Source organism: Zalophus californianus, chromosome 14 (assembly GCF_009762305.2).
Source record: "Zalophus californianus isolate mZalCal1 chromosome 14, mZalCal1.pri.v2, whole genome shotgun sequence".
Taxonomy (NCBI): Eukaryota; Metazoa; Chordata; class Mammalia; order Carnivora; family Otariidae; genus Zalophus; species Zalophus californianus.
The window spans coordinates 94024794-94041690 of NC_045608.1; the positions used below are offsets into that span (position 1 = coordinate 94024794).

The 16897-nt window shown below is 45.6% G+C and overlaps 1 protein-coding gene across 8 annotated transcripts in view; it reads left to right on the forward strand.

Annotated features, from left to right (window-relative positions):
* Positions 1-15965, forward strand: part of HSBP1L1 (heat shock factor binding protein 1 like 1) — a 28887-nt gene extending 12922 nt beyond the window's left edge. For 2 of the 8 annotated variants that reach the window (XM_035723994.1, XM_027600806.2), the window contains exons 4-9: positions 3591-4573; positions 6718-6838; positions 7824-8258; positions 9298-9364; positions 10396-10490; positions 12032-12332. In XM_035723994.1, coding sequence (XP_035579887.1) covers positions 4218-4573; positions 6718-6838; positions 7824-8258; positions 9298-9364; positions 10396-10490; positions 12032-12121 — 1164 coding nt within the window. In that variant the 5' untranslated portion in view covers positions 3591-4217 and the 3' untranslated portion in view covers positions 12122-12332. Of the gene's footprint in view, positions 1-3590; positions 4574-6717; positions 6839-7823; positions 8259-8501; positions 8714-9297; positions 9365-10395; positions 10491-11966; positions 12333-15029 lie in introns of those variants that run through there. The other 6 variants (XR_004819601.1, XM_035723995.1, XM_035723998.1 and 3 more) reach the window with 6 other exon arrangements.
* Positions 15966-16897: the final 932 nt, after the last annotated feature.

Here is a 16897-nt window from a genome sequence, read left to right on the forward strand (position 1 = left end):
AGCCTCAACTGACCAGTGTTGACCCATAGGTAGGCACATCTCTATGCCCCTGTTCAGCAGGAAGAAGTTACAGAAAATGAGACCTTCCGACCTCAGCAAACTAAAGATTTAAGGGTCAAAATTGTTCAGGAAGGAATGATGTGGGAAACAAAGGCAGAAAAAAATTAATAAATTTCCTCACTACCTACAGCCCATTGACAAGTCCTTGAAACAGGCAGAGTGACCTTCCTCCAGGGACTCAGCTGCCTCCGTGTTAATACTTGGCTAAGGGCAAAAGGCAACCTTAGCCTAACATTATCCCAACACCCCCAGGATCCTATAAGTCTACTTTAACACAGAAAAATTCCTTTGGAAACCTCATTTATCTCTATCCCCCTCAAGATACATGTTGGCCGTCATCCCCCAAGCATATGGCCCACCGCTGTACATCTGAAGGGTCTCATGACTCAGGTTTTATCAGACGTAATAAATGACATTTTCCCAACAATAGCCAGACCCCTCAAGGTCCTGGAAACCTTGCTTCCAAAATTCCTTAGAGACTTACTCTAACCCTAACCCCCTCCCAACGTGAAAGTATATAATGGGCCACTCCTCCTGGCCCCGGTGCCGCTCTTTCTGCCCAGGGCTCCTGTCCCTCTGCTTTAATAAAACCACCTTTTTGCACCAAAAATGTCTCAAGAATTCTTTCTCGGCCACCGGCTTTGAACCCTAACGTTCTTTCCAACATCACTTGTAACCTTGGAGAGGCTCCTGGGAAGAGGGCAGAGAGCAGGGAGCACCAGGAATCTCTGCCCACCAGGCAATGACCACACGGCAGAATCTCTCTGATGGGACTATTTGGGGACTGCGGAGTCGGCTGAAGGCTTGCAGCTGTCCAGGAGAAGTAGTCAGTTTTGGTCTCTTCTAGCTCCCAGCACAGAGCAGCTACCCAGCCGTGCAGCAGGCAGCTGTGCACGTGTTTCTGGGGCAGCCTGCAGACGCCAGGTGGGCAAGAAGCACCCCGTCCTCCAAAGAGCAGGAGTCTAAGCTCTGACCACTGCCGGCTGCTTCTGATCACACAGGTGCAGACACAGAGCCTGGCGGCCGTTGCTGTCGGCCCTCCAGCTCCAGTGACTCCAAGGGCATTGGAAGGGCGAGGGCCCCCTTGTCCCCCTTTTGCTTTTCACTTTTCCCCTTTTGGGAGCCACAGAGTGGGACATTCAAAAAGAGCTGCATACGTGGGAATTAGGAAGGGACCGCGCATGCCCAAGGAAAGGCTCAGAAAAGCCCTGAGAAGACATTCAGTTTACACCTCAGGCTGGTCCTCGGCACAGAGACAGCCCGCAACCATCAAAAGAACGATGACAACAAAACAGCAAACCCTGGGGAAGGGGGAGAATCTGATTTCCAGAGGTACCACATCATGAGATTCGAATGTTCGGTGGTCAGCCAAAAAATCACAAGGCACAGAAGGAAACGGGAGAGTCTGGCCCACTGAAAGGAAAAAGAGAACTCAACAGAATCTGTCCCTAAAAAAGACCTGAGGTCAGATCTACTAGTCAGACTTTAAAGCAACTGTCTTAAAGATGCTCAAAGAAGGGCACCTGGGTGGCTCAGTCAGTTCAACATCTGCCTTCGCTCAGGTCACGATCCTGGGGTGCTGGGATCGAGCCCCGTGTTGGGCTCCTTGCTCAGTGGGGGTTCTGCTTCTCCTCTCCCTCTGCCCCTCCCCATCACCACTCATTCTCTCTCAAATAAATAAAATCTTTTAAAAAAAAAGATGCTCAAAGAACTAGAGGAAGTAGTGGATAAAATCATGAATAAAAGTATGAACAAAATGGAAATATCAGTAACGAGGAAGAAAACCTAACAAGAAACCCAAGGGAAGTTCCGGAGCTGCAGCAACTGAGATGCAACATTCATCAGATAAACCAAAGGCAGATTTGAGCAGCCAGAAGAAAGAGTATTTCGAAAATCTAGTTTCAAAGTCTAGACAACTCATAGTGGCACGTTAGTTTGTATCCAAATTAGAGAAAATAAAGGTCTTTCTGCATGTGGGGAAGCCTCACCTCTGTCCCCCCTCTCCTGGTTTCCTCTGGCTTCCTCATTCCACAGCTTCTGCACTGACAAGCCTCCCGGGGCTCAGTGTGCAGCCAGATTTTATGGTCACTGTTTTAAAATTCACACGCAGCGCAGATGTCCCCATGGCCCAGGAGGGTTGCTTCCAGGAGAGAGCGCTTATTGTAAAGGGGGCCAGAAGTGCAGAGTAAATAATTCGTGGATCAAAAAATAGTGGGTAATATTGCATTAAAACATGAAAAAATTATGAAAACTAAAATAATTATAAATATTCTTAAATTATGAAAACATTGCAACTATTTTAGAATAAAAAGAAGCAAAAAATTCTATACTCAAATCTGTGTACCCAAATATATACACCAAAAGAACCCTTCATTTCTTACAGATTTTTCATAAAGATCTTATTTATTTATTTATTTATTTATGATGGGGAGAGGCAGCGGGAGGGAGAGAGAATCCCAAGCAGACTCCCCGCTGAGCACAGAGCCCAATGCAGGGCTGGATCTCACGACCCTGAGATCGCGATCTGAGCTGAAACCAAGAGTCAAGCACTCAACCGACTGCGCCACACAGGTGCCCCTGAAGCTCGCAAAATGTACTTTTAAAAAAATTGTGGTAAAATACATATAATGTCAAATGTTGCTATTTTAACCATTTTTAAGTGTTCCGTTCATTAGCAGTAAGACATTCACACCGCTGTGCAGCCATCACCACCATCTGTCCCCAGAACTTTGTCATCTTCCCAAACTGAAACTCCACTCCCGGTAAACATCAGCCCCCATTTCTCCCTCTCCCCAGCCCCTGGCACCTGCCACCCTGCTTTCTGTCATTATGAATGTGAATACTCTGTGAGCTTCATATGAGGGGAATGCTTCAGTGTCGATCCCTGCGAAGATGGCTCCTTTCACGGAGCATAGTGCCCTCCAGGTTCACCCACGTTGCAGCCTATGTCAGAATTTCCTTCCTTTTTAGGGCTGCATAACATTCCTGTGTGTGTATCACATTTTATTTATCCACTCATCCATCCGTGGACACGTGGGCTGCTTCCGTGTTCCGGCTGTTGCAAATAATACTGCTATGAACATGGGTGTACAAATACCTTTTCAAGTCCCTGTTTTCACTTTCTGGGGTGTATGCCCAGAGGTGGAATTGCTGATTAATATGGTGATTCTATTTTTAATTTTTTGAGGACCTGCTGTACCACCCTCCACATGCTGCACCATTGTAAGTTCTCGCCAGCAACACACGAGAGTTCCAATTTCTCCACATCCTCATCGACACGTTTCTGGGGTTTTGATAATAGCCATCATAATGAACGTGAAATTTGCCTCCCTGTGGTTCGGATTCGCATTTCCCTCTGGCCAGTGATGTAGGGCATCTTTTCATGCGCACATGATCTTTGGAGAGATGTCTGCTCAAGTCCTTTGCCCATTTTTATCAGGTTGTTTGTTGTTCAGTTTTAGGAACTCTCTAAATATTCTGGTATCAACTCCTCATCTGATACATGACTTGCAAATATTCCCATTCTGCAGGTGGCCTTTTCATTCTGCTGATGTGCCCTTTGATGGATGTCCTCAGTGGGACGCCCTGCTCCCGGCCCTGTGCTGCGATCTCAAACAACTCCGTGAGGTTGACATGGGTCCCAATCTTTGCCTTGCATGGGTTATTGTGGAGCTGAACGAAGGTGGAAATAATAAATATTAGCCCCTCTTCCAGAAAGTATTTGGGTATTCCCCTTTCTATGACGCTTCTCCTATCCTAGGTCAGCGGACGCAGCTTTGTCTCCCAGTTGCGTCCTGCTGGGAATTTGTAGTATTTGCGACCCCCCCCCACAAAACTAAGCCTTCCTTTTCCTCTCCCCGAAAGTCCCAGCATCGTGGAGCCTGCTCCGACCCTGGCCCAACACTACCACACATCACGGGTGCACAGAGGTATTACACGATGTGCTTGTCGAAATGCAGATTCCTGGGCTCAGGAAGGGCACCAAACGACTTGGATGCTATGGCTTGAGAACCACAGAGGATGCTGTTTAACTGCCCAGACCCTGAACAGCCCACCTCCAGTGACTTCTGCCTCCATTCCAGGCCACCCGCCCCCCGGCCAGCTCCACTTCTAGAATCTTCCTATCCACCCTATGGATTCTCTCTCCTGGTGACTGCATGAACCCTCACCCCACACAATTTCTCACCATCCCCAACTCAGTGAGGAGACTGGTTCCGAGGCCCTTCCTTCTTAGGCCTCAGACTCTGATGGGAGTTTCTCAGGCTCTACCTCCTGAAGGGGGCTTCTGGGCCACCTCTATCAGATCCACCTGGAGAGAACCTATGACCTGCCCCTGGGCCTCCAGCCACTCTCTGGGCAGGGGGCCCCTGTCTTTGTTTCCCCAGGGGCTGCCGGGCACACGGATGCTAACTGCCTTGGTCAGGCGGTCCTGGAAGCTTGAACTGAATGATCAGTTAAGGCCTGGCTGGGCAGACTCACAGACAGGCTCCTTGGGGAAGAGAAGCACATGCAGGTGAGAGACAAGAGCCTCTGCTCTTCTGCATTTCCAGTTCCAGGCTCCCGTGAGCCAGGCCAAGCTCCCTGCCTGCTGAATACTGTCTGTAGTTAAAAACAAGGGAGGTATAGTCACTGTGGGGTATGAGAGTGCACAGGAACACGGACCTTTAGCTAGGACCAGGTATTAGTATCGAGTGCTCCACCAGAACACGCTCCCCAGGATGTTCACAAGGTCTGCCTTGCCCCAGCCTAAGACAGCCAGCATAGGCTGTCAGAAATGCCCAGCACCTTGCAGCCAGCCCTGTGTGGAGGGGTGTCCAGGAGGCTGTTTGCCTGCAGGAGGGAACCTGCCCTTGCAGAGGAGGAGCTTCCCGTCTTCGAGAATGCCAGGCTGGCCCCTCCGGCCTAGCAGGTTTTCGTTGGGTCCTCAGGGGCTGAGAGAGAACACAGATCACCCTGCATGAGGCCTCTTCCTTCTGCAGGTGGCTCCCCACCTCTGCCTCCTTCAGAGAGAAACCAGAAGCCGTCTGACCAGATTCCTCACCCAGGGCTTAGCCCATGACCCTCCCCGCCTAACCCCCTCTTCCCCGGAGTAGCCCAGACAGAATGTCCCCCTCCCATCTCCCACACACCAGTGTTCACACTGCACTTCTTTCCTTCTCAGCCCCTCTCAGAGGGAAGATGCTTAAAAAGACATGAAAAGTGGCCATGCTTTTAAAAAGCTATTACTTCGGGGTGCCTGGGTGGCTCAGTTGGTTAGGCGACTGCCTTCGGCTCAGGTTGTGGTCCTGGAGTCCCGGAATTGAGTCCCGGGATCGAGTCCTGCATCGGGCTTCCTGCTCAGCAGGGATTCTGCTTCTCCCTCTGACCCTCCCCCTTCTCATGTGCTCTCTCTCTCCCAAATAAATAAATAAAAGCTTTAAAAAAATTAAATAAAAAGCTATTACTTTAGGGCGGCTGGGTGGCTCGGATGGTTGGGCGTCTGCCTTCGGCTCAGGTCATGATCCCAGGGTCCTGGGATCGAGTCCCGCATTGGGCTCCCTGCTCCTTGGGAGCCTGCTTCTCCCTCTGCTTCTCTCTCTCTCTCTCTCTCTCCCACCCCACCCTCGTCTCTCATGAATAAATAAAATAAAAAATCTTTTTAAAAAAAGCTATTACTTTAACAGCTTTATTGAGATAATTCACATACCATAAAATCCAGCCATTTAGCATATACAATTCAATGAGTTGTAGTTGCTTCCGAGGGTTGTGCACCCACCACCATAATCTAATTTTAGACTATTTTTTGCCCCCCCAAAGAAACCCCTTAACTACTGAGCAGTATCTCCCATGCCCCTACTCTTCAGCCCTCAGCAACCACCAGTCTGCTTTCTCCCTTAGATTCACCAATTGTGGACATTTCTTAGAACTGGAATCCTACAATGCATGGCCTTTCCTGACTGGGTCCTGCCACTCAGCATGAAGTTCCCAAGCTTCATCCATGTTGTAGCGCCTCAGTGCTTTCCCTCTTCTCAGAGCTGAGCAATATTCCACTGCATGGATGGACCACATTTTGCTTGTCCATTCGTCGTCTTTTGGTGGATATTTGGGCTGTTTCCACCTTTTTTTTAAGATTTTATTTTTTTAAATAACTTGTTTTTTTTAACATTTTATTTTATTTTTTTTAAATAACTTGGGTTTTTTTAAGATTTTATTTATTTGACAAGGAGAGAGAGACAGTGAGAGAGGGAACACAAGCAGGGGGAGAAGCAGAGGGAGAAACAGGCTTCCTGCTGTGCAGGGAGCCCGATGTGGGGCTCATCCCAGGACCCTGGGATCACAACCTGAGCTGAAGGCAGATGCTCAGTGCACTGAACGTGGGCTTGAATTCACAACCCCAAGGTCAAGAGTCCCATGCTCCCCCGACTGAGCCAGCCAGGAGCCTATTTCCACTTTTTAATCACTGTTGATAACGCTGTTGTGAACGTTTGTGTGACATATATGTTGCCCTTCCTCTTGTGTATATATCTAGAGGTAGAATTCAGGTTATATGGTAACTTTATGTTTAACTCTGCAGAACAGCCAGTCTCCACACTGGCTGTATCCCACCAGCAACCTGTAAGAGCTCGAACTTTGCCACACCCTTGCCAACAACTGTCCTTGTCTGTGTCTTGATTCTAGGCTTCATGGTGGGCGTACAGTGGGATCTCACTGGGGCTTGACGGGCCTTCTCCTGATGATTGACGACATTGGGCATCTTTGCACGCATGCTCGTGTTTCACACACACATTCAACAACCCAGGTATCCACCTGTTGTTGCCTGGCCGGGCCCCTGGGACAGGGGGGTGACCCAGACAGTACCTGCTAAAATCAGGGCCCGGGGGGGTCACCCATGAAGTGACCCACGAGCCACAATCCAGACAGGCCTTAAGGGCACTGGAAGAAGGGACTGGGTCACTAGATCTTCCTTCCAGATGGTCAATCAAATCGGAATAGGGATACCAGTGCTGACGGTGTGTCAGGCTCGGTCATGTTTTAGTTTTAAGGTTGACCACAGAAATGGCAGAGATGTAAAGAGATGGCCGTCCCCTGGAGGGGGAATTGTGGCCCAGGACGGGCGTGCACCCTTGGGCTGTGTGTGGGCTACAGCTGAGTTACACCCGGGCGTGTCCACAATCTCCTTAGAGAGATTGACAACACACATAAAAACCCAGGAACGTAAGGACAGAAGGGGGGTTGGTGGGTGCCAGGGGCCGGGGAGGGGGAGTTCACGAGTAAGGGGTGCAGAGTTTCAGTTTGGGAAGGTGAAGGGATTCTGCAGGTGAGCTGTGGGGACCCCGCACAGCAGTTTGACGTGAATGTGCTCACTGCCGCTGCACCATATACCTAGTCAGACCTGGTTAAGATGGTAAATTTTATATTGTGTATATTTTACCAAAAGAAGAAGAAGAAGATGAGCTCACTCTGCCTACCTCTTCTTTCATCTCTGATGCAATGAAAACAAAGCAAACCAGTCTTGTGCAGGGTGAGCTGCCCAACAGGACCAGCTACCTTGTCCCTGCACAGGGTCGCCCCTCCCTCCCCGGGAAAAGTGACCATCACGCCTGGAGGAGCCACCCTCACCTCCCCGAGCCACTTCCCCGGGCCTCCTCCCCGGACCTGCCTGTGGGTTTTGTTTGCCTGTCCGCGGCACCGGCAGCCGCGCCCTGTCCCGGAATTCACTTCTAGGGACCTAAGCTGCTGCGCTCTTTCCCACATCGAGGCTCCTCCAATATTCCCCTCTGCAGCCTGAGCATCTCGGCGACAGGCCGCCGAAGCAGCCCTGCCGCCGCTGCCGGGACCTGTCCGGGTGCAGTGCAGCTGACCCCCGGGGGCCACCGGGCGCACCCGGAACCACCCGGCCCACTGGGACCACCCGGGCCCACGGGACCCACCAGGAACCACCGGGCCTACCCGGAACCACCCAGGCCCACGGGGCCCACCAGGCCCACCGGCAACCACCCGGCCCACCCGGAACCACCCGGCCCCCTGGGACCACCCGGGCCCACGGGACCCATCGGGCCCACCGGGAACCACCCGACCACCCGGCCCGCCGGGACCATCTGGACCACCTGGACCACTGGGCCCACGGGACTGCCCGGAACCACCCGGCCCACTGGGACCCATTCGCCATGGACGCGCGGGGACCCAAAGCCCCCGGCGGGGATGCGCTGCGCGACGCGGTGAGTGGGGTCCCCTCCCTCCGCTCCTCCGCGTCCCTCCGCATCTGGCACAGCCTCGGGGACTGAGGGCGGGTCGGCCGTGGGCGTGGCTAGGGAACTCGGGCAGTCCCCCCGCCCCCCGCAAGCCCTTCGCGCCCCCACCCCTTCCGGCTTCCTATTTGCCGCAAGAGCTCTCGCCTGAGACGCCGACGCTGCGACTCAGGAGCCACATCGAAAGGCTGGTTCGTTTGTCTTCTTGAAAAGAATTTGTTAGATGTTGTACATACTGGAGTCTACATATTCCTGACAACCGTTGAAAAAACAGAAGAAACCCCCTCTGAAGGGAAACCGCTACTGATTGAAGGCGCCGCAGCCTCTTCATCTGTAAAAGCAGATTCTAGATTGATCCCCGCCTCTGCTTCCTCATCTCTACAGTGGAGATAATACACGGGTGTGAGCAGGGAGTTGTAGACATGGTACGAGGAAAGCAACATAGAGATATGGTTTGTGATCAGTAGCAATACTGGTATTTCTCTAAGGTCTGTTACACAGCATCTGCAATCCCCACCCCCGCTACTAAGTAGCCCACAGTGGAGGGTGGAGGGCAGGTACAATGCCCGCGGGCAGGTGCTCTGGATGCTGGGTCAGCGCCCCTCAGGAATTCTCAAAGGGACCCAAAGTTTTAAGGCATTCTCCTGTGTTATCTCCTGGACATTTGGTAGTTTTAGTGCTGACAGTTAGGTGTATGATCATTTTGAATTAATTTTTGTGTACGGTGTGAGGTAAGGGTCAGGCCTGTGTTTGGCTATCTCATTGTTCCAGGACTATTTTGAAGAGATTTTCCTTACCCTTTGAATTGAAAGGCCTTGGCACCTTGTCGAAAATCTAACTAACTAAATAAGGATGATTCTATTCCATGATGTTAAAATGCCCTACATCAAGAGTAAATATTAAAAAAATAAAAGGAAGGCGATAGATCTAATTTAATTAAATTTGAGACATCAAGAGACCCAAAAAAAGTAAATATTACATTCAGTTGTCCTATGGTTTATTTTTTCAGGCAGAAAATCTATTTCAGGAACTTCAAGAACATTTTCAAGCTCTGACTGCAACGTTAAACCTCAGAAATATCCTTTTCTATCTTATAACAAATACTGTGATGCTTTTGAACTCTAAAATTATCCTGGAATACCTTTTTGTCTGCTACTAGTGGATAATTGTTGACCTAGGATTTCCTGGTGTTTACATTTGTGCCCTTCCATGGTGCCCTGATGTAGTCATTAGCATTCACAGGTACTTACTTTGTGCGTGGACAGCAATAGAGGGCATTTTGTATGACAATGATAAAATGCAAGGACACAATGCACAACACTACCCAGTGGGGCATTTCCACCAAGCCCTAAATAAATCTGGGTAGTCTGCTGAATAACATTTATACTCTACCAAGCAATCTGAAACTTGCAAACATAATACAGAACGTCTTCAACTATAAATGGCTCTCCCGACCTTTGTTTTCTTTTACAACTTTAGCCTCTCACCATTTTGTTAAGACGTGACTTCAAACAGAATTAGAGTAGAAAGTTTGTTTCCACTTCAAGCAAAGCCAGATAATGGTAACATCTGCCCTAAGACTTGGCGAGCTAGAGCTCACTTTACACAATTAAATTCATTCCATAGAAAATATATGCAAAGTATTTGCATATGGAACCATTTACTTCAAATTTTGATTCTGTAGATGGGTTCACATAGGGGAAAAAATATTCTTAAACATGATAAAATTAAACTGTAGGGAAGTTGGTTTTAAACAGAATTAAGTTCCATTATATATACATACTCATTATAGAGTTTAGTTAAAACATAAACATACCAGATCATCTCATGTCCCTGTGTGTGTATGTACACAAGGGGAGCCAAGTTTTCAGCACTGAGCTCACAGCTCAGAGGTTAAAGACACATTGCAAAAACCTCAGGGAAATAGTTAATTTGCATTGACCCAAAGGTGTTAGTACATGCAGTGTTTGACTCCCTCATTTTAAAATGCACTGCTGGGGCATTTTTATCAGTCGCCTTGATGGGTAGGTGCAGTTTGAAGTAGGGTCTTTCAGGGCCTTCTGGCTGGTGCTCTGGACCCCACGTACAATTCTCCTTAACGTTATACTGGAAGAAATGGGAAAACGCATTGAGGATTTACAGAAGAATGTTAATGACCTAATGGTGCAAGCTGGGATTGAAAATTCTATTAAAGAACAAATGGTAAGGTCATCATTAGGAAACTAAATGTGTTTGCCTTTTGCATATCTTTTGATTGCTTTCATCTTGAAAAATACAATCCCATATTTGTTCACTGTGGGGATTACTGCCTTTGTACTACATGGAAAACCTTCAGGAATAATAAAAGACATTTACAATGCTCTTTTCTAAATAGACTAACTGGGACACTCCTAGTCATAATTCCTTAAAAAGTGTACATTTTAAGTGACAAGCTCTATTATTTAAAAATTGGCTTTTATTAAACTACTTTTCACCACCACCCCTCAAATTAGTCTTCAATCAAAACACAAGTTAGTATGAATTAGAGATTGGGGAGTATAACTAGTAGTTTCTGTTTGAGACAATATATTTACCTAACCATTTATAAAGAAGATGTGTGTGCATTAAGCCCTCAGTTTCATGGTGGTTCCTGAGGGTCCCACCCTGGCCCCCACAACGCAAACATTTCTTTTCCAGTGAAATACCACACTTAATCTTGAAGATGCAAATACATGCTTGGCTTCAGGTCTCAGACTGGATTTAGGTCCATGTGACATATGGAGAGACACACTTTATTTTATGAAAATACTTACCCATATTTTATTTCCATAATATTCTGATATATAAGCATATTTTGAGTGAATAGTTAGGTGCCTTTGTTTTCCCATTTTCTTTTACAATTGTTATCCTAAGTCAGTGGGCAAATGATCCATACTTAACCTGCTAAAGCAGGGCCGGTTCACCTCTCAGCGACTTATAAATATCTACATCTGGTATTCTGGTGAAAAAGGTAATGGGAAGCCATGCCCTGCTGCTTAGGAGCTGCAAAACACTGCAGGGGGCACTCTGTCTCTAGGGTGCATTCGGGGTGCTTCCGGTCCCACCTGCCCTGAGGCCTTAGCCTCCCCAGCCTCCCAGCCAAGCCCTCCTCCCTCAGGGCTGATTTGGTGATAAGAGGGGAGCCTGAGGGCAGACACTGCCCACTGCAGGCTTGGGGTGGCAGCCCAGGAACCTGGGCCCTTCCCTTCATCACCCAGATCCAGCTGCTATTTTAAATTTGGTTAAACCACGAAATACACATCATCAAGTTAAATGATAAGTAGATGTGGAAACCTCACCGTTTGATGAGCATGCAGCATGAGAAGTCAGATATCCAAGTTTGTTTAAAAGGGGTACTGCCTTTTAAATGAATAGAAAGACCTAAATAAATTGAGATGTTTGTATAAATCTGTGTTGGTTGGTTGCACTAGGTCAGGGTTCACAGAGGGCTTGTGCCGGGGACTTGAGGGGATTCTGCACACCCCTGAAACCCGCGTTCCTGTTGTGGGGAGGGGGAGGGGGAGGAGGCAGAGTCGGTGACTCCGTAATGTTGAAAACGTTCTAAGTTTGTCCGTGTCCCCATTAAGCAACATCATGGCCCCTTTCCTGCAGTTAATTCCATGCAGAGAGGCAGCGTTTGTCATGGGTGTTCTTTCCCAGATACTCGGGATGGTTAGTCACAGCGATGGAATATTGATGCAGAAGCAGTGTTTTGTTTTTTCAAGAGGGTACACTGTATAGTCACCTCCGGCTGCGAATCCGCGCTGACCCCATACGAACCCGCGCTGACCCCATACGAATCGAATCCGCGCTGACCCCATACGAACCCGCGCTGACCCCATACGAATCCGCACTGACTCCATATGTGGAAAAGGAAAAGCATTTAACATTTATGTTCTTCGATGTACTGAATTTTTCCTATCCACAAATGTTTTAATAATTATAGGAAATTAAGGTATTTTTATTAAAAGCTTTGGAGTCCAGTTTATTTATTTAACTGTACATTAATTGGTATATAAATCAACCATTACCTCTTTCAAATTTTTTCTTACAGACCTGAGGACGGTAGACTGTCACTTGAAAATGTGATAAAATCAAAACTGTACTTTTTAAATAATTTGCATGAGTTCTAATTTTTACTACTTAATTTAAAAATTCATTCTAATAAAAGGAAAGATTAAAAGAACAATCCAATAACCCAGAAAGTGATTAACAAGATGGTTGTAAAATTTTTCAAGGCATACCTCGTACTTATAAGTCATGAGAGAAAAGCTTTTTTTTTTTCCTGAATTAAGTTCTAAATAGATCTTTTTAAAAAACATCATAAGCTGTTTTCTGATTGAGATTGCTCTTTAAATAACTGCATTCCAACCCAACTCTTCCAGTCACAGAGTGTTTAGGAAGAGTCATTTTAATCTGTCTAGTTCAAACAGATTTGGATAGCAATGTTCTCCAAGCCAAACAAAACCCAAGAAAACAGCATATCCAGGAGCTCGGTGTTCAGTTCTGAGGTCAGCCTCACCCACTCCGCTCCTATAGAGGTAGTTACCAAGGAGAAGCACAAAGATACACTTCAGCTTATTTTGTAGGTTAGATAGAGACAATAAAATAATTGTCCAATTTACCTCTCTAAGCCAAAGTAAAATAGAGCTATGATCATCTAAAAAGTGGTTGGTAATAGGCTCTTGTTGTAAAAAATAACATTATTCCTGCACATGAGATAAATCTTATTCCTCATACAAAAGTCAAAATCACCCAGAATTCTACAATTTAGAATCAATCACTGTGCATACAATATTATATATGGGTGATCATGTTTATAATCTCAGATCCTGTTCCCTTTTCATATCATAAACACTTTTTCCATGTGAAAATTTCAAACACTTTTCATACTTTTTTTTTTAAACGGCTGACTACTATTCTACCATATGGCTGTAATAATTTAAACTTTCCCATAACTATCCTTTGGACATTGAGGCTACTTCCCACTTTCTTGCTATTATACATAATGCTGTTAGGAGCATTGTTACCATGAATTCTGTGCACATTTCATTAGGGTCAGAAGTGTGACTGAAGGCCAAGTACATTTAGTCAAATGCATCTAAGAAGGGAAGTGTCATTTATACTCCCAACAGTGGTGCATGTCTTTCTTTTTTTATTTTATTTTTATTTTTTAAAGATATTTATTTATTTGAGAGAGAGAGAGAGAGCACAAGCAGGGGGAACGGCAGGCAGAGGGAGAGGGAGAAGCAGGCTCCCCGCTGAGCAGGGAGCCTGATGCAGGGCTCAATCCCAGGACCCCGGGATCATGACCTGGGCTGAAGGCAGACGCTTAACCGACTGAGCCACCCAGGTACCCCATGTCTTTCTTTTTTTAATCCAAAGTTTTAAAATGGCATCATTTAAATTCAGTATTCTTGGTGATTTAAAATCATGGTGGTTCCATTGGATTATGTGAAAAATCTCAAAGCATCTTAGCTGCTATTATAATTTCAGCAGAAACTAAAGTGGATATTTGAATTGAAGTAAACCAGACAGATTTGAGTCCTCATTAATAACATAGATCACAATTCAAAATCCAGGATTTTTAAGAAATTAAGTAAGTAGAAAAGAAAGCTTCTAGGCACCTGGGTGGCTCAGTCAGCTCAGGTCATGATCTCGGGGTGGTGGGATCGAGCTCTGCGATGGACTCTGCCCTCAGAGGGAAGTCTGCTTGAGATTCTCTCTCCCTCTCCCGCTGCCCCTCCCCCTGCTTGCACTATCTCTCAAAATAAATAAATAAAATCTTTTTTAAAAAGCGGGGGAGGGGGAAGAGCTTCTATTAGTTATTAACTAAAATAAAAATATTAGGGGTGCCTGGCTGGCTTAGTTGGTAGAGCATGCGATTCTTGATCTCAGAGTCATGAGTTCAAGCCCCACATTGGGTGTGGAACCTACTTAAAAGATGAAATAAAAACATTTATGCTGCCAAAAAAAGTACTAACTTCCTTCTAAAGAAAGTTCCAAGCTGGTCCCCTTTCATAGTCTGACGTTTAACATCTCACTTATTCACTCAAACCACAGGCACCTACCTGTAGAGGTTGTTTGGCATTTTATAATATCATACCTGTTTTAACATCTTCCTACCATTTTTATAAAGGATTGCTATTTTCCAGTACCCTGTCACATATATTTAAAAGAAATCAAAATGCTTCCATAAGGAAAAAAGGGAAAGTAGTAGATGGATTTACATGTGCTTAAACACACTTATTCTAATATAAACTAGATCAATATGAAACTTTAGTAGCAAGCAGTTTACTAATAGAATACTTAAGTAAAATGTCATGAATTCAGTATCAAATGCTACATTCATACACTTGTAACTTAAAACTCATTTAACTCAAAATTTGGGAACTTATGAAAACATCCAAGTTTAATAATAAAGGGCTAAATCTGTAAGTCAGCAGTTCTGGATGCAATTGTCTGAAGTTTTAAATTCTCACCATTAATCTCCTTTCTTTACAACCGTGGTCTCTTCACCATAGGCTTTTAACTCTCTTCCCAAATACCCTTTTAGCTACTCAAGGGGACAGAAAGATCTTCTCAGAACTAAAATTTGGTCATGTTACCCCTGGTTCCCAAGGCAAAGCCTCCCACCTGTGCCCACCGCAACCTGTGCCCACTCTACCTATTGACTACCACCACTGTAATTTCATTTACGTGATCATTTGGTTATCTTCACAGGGCAGCCAGAAACCAGATTGATTTTGCTCAGGCCCAGGAGCTACTCAAACTTTTTTTTTAAGTAAATTAATTAATGAATTTCAAGAGTTTTTGAAATACTTCGCAATCTTTTATATGGTGCTTTTTGTCCATGGAGATGTGTGAGAGCTTAACCACTTTACCGAACAAGAGAATCAAAGGCCAGATGCAGGACAAGAGCTACCGCAGTGGCTGGGGAAGACTGACACAGTGTGCAAGGCAGTACAGACCTCACGGAGACACTGTCGGTGTTCTTCGTATAGCGTTTGACGATAAAGGCGAAAATGCCACCAAAGAATCCTGAAACCAGATGTATTTTAAAAGCCACTAATAAAAATAATGTAGAAAAAACGATTCAAAATGGCACCCATATAAAGTGAGTCCTCCCAAAGTTCCCCATTATGATTTTCAAGACATCAAACTTTCCCAACTAGCACCTCGACTTTCAGATAAGAAACCTGGTGAGGCCATGAACATACCCTGTATTTTAACTGAGTAACCTGAAGAACCAAACTCTGGGTGCAGTTTCTGTTAACATCAGTGAGTGGTTTTTAGGGTGGTTGTAGCTTTGATTCCGTCAGTGCCCAGAACTCCTCATTTCTTCTCTGCATGGGCTCAGAACAGTAGGAAAGAGGCAGTCTACTGTAGGGACCCACACATAACAATCTACTGCAAACACACGAGGTTGCTGGTTGTTTGAATGTTTCAGATCTTTGTTCTGAATGTCTGAAAACTGTAAGTAAATGACATCATGCCACGGTATCTTTCTGTACCTAGCTTTTCCATTTAGCAGTTTGAAATTCATCTGTATCCATGTGTGTAGCTCTACTTCAGTCACTAGCAGCTGTGTAATAACCCTTTGAATTTTGTTTTCCATTTGACTAACAATTGTTTCCAAGTAATCCTGCAATAAACACACTTGCCTATCTCCTCTGTGTCAGTTTCCTTGGGGTACTTGATTACTTAATGCATCCCTGAATATATTCTGTACCTCCTCCTACGCTTGTTGCCTCTGTGTCAGCTGCCAAGACTAATTCCTGGACTTTGCACAAAAACCATCCTGGGGAGGATGGGAAACAAATCATTCAGTGCTCAGAACCAGGGGTATTGGTATACTTTCTGCACTAATTTCAACTTGAATAAAGCAACATGGTGCAGCAATGAGGCAAGGTTTGGTATCCATGCAGATCTAGGTTTGAATGCATGTCCTCTGAATGAGTTGTAACTCTGGGCAAACTAAGCTTTAGTTCCCTTCTCTGCAAACTACCTGGCAGGTGGTTGGAAGGATTTGAGAAAATGGCTCGTAAATCACTAAGTTCAGGGCAAGGTAGACAATAGGTACATAATAATAAGATATAAACTTATAAATACAACAAATTTAGGGTAACTACATGGTAAGTTTACAAATGCGGAGTGTAATTTTTTGCTTATTTTTTTAACAGCTAATAAAGCTTTATCAATAAGATATAATTCACATGCCATACAATTCACCCAATTAACACATACAATTCAACGGTTTTTGGTATATCCACAGATGTGTACAACCGTCACCATAATCGGTCTTAGAACATTTTAGTTATCTCCAGAAGAAACCCCATACCGATAGCAATTGCCTCCCTCTTTCCCCCTCCCCCTAGTCTTAAGCAACCACTAATCTACTTTCTGTCTCTATGAATTTGCTTATTCCGGATATTTCATAAAAATGGAATCATACAGTATGTAGTGCCTAGGCTCCTTCACTTACACTCATGTTTTCAAGGTTCACCATGCTGTACCCTACATCCATACTTCATTTCTTATGGCCAAATAATATTCCATTGTATGGATGGACCACATTTTGTTTATCCATT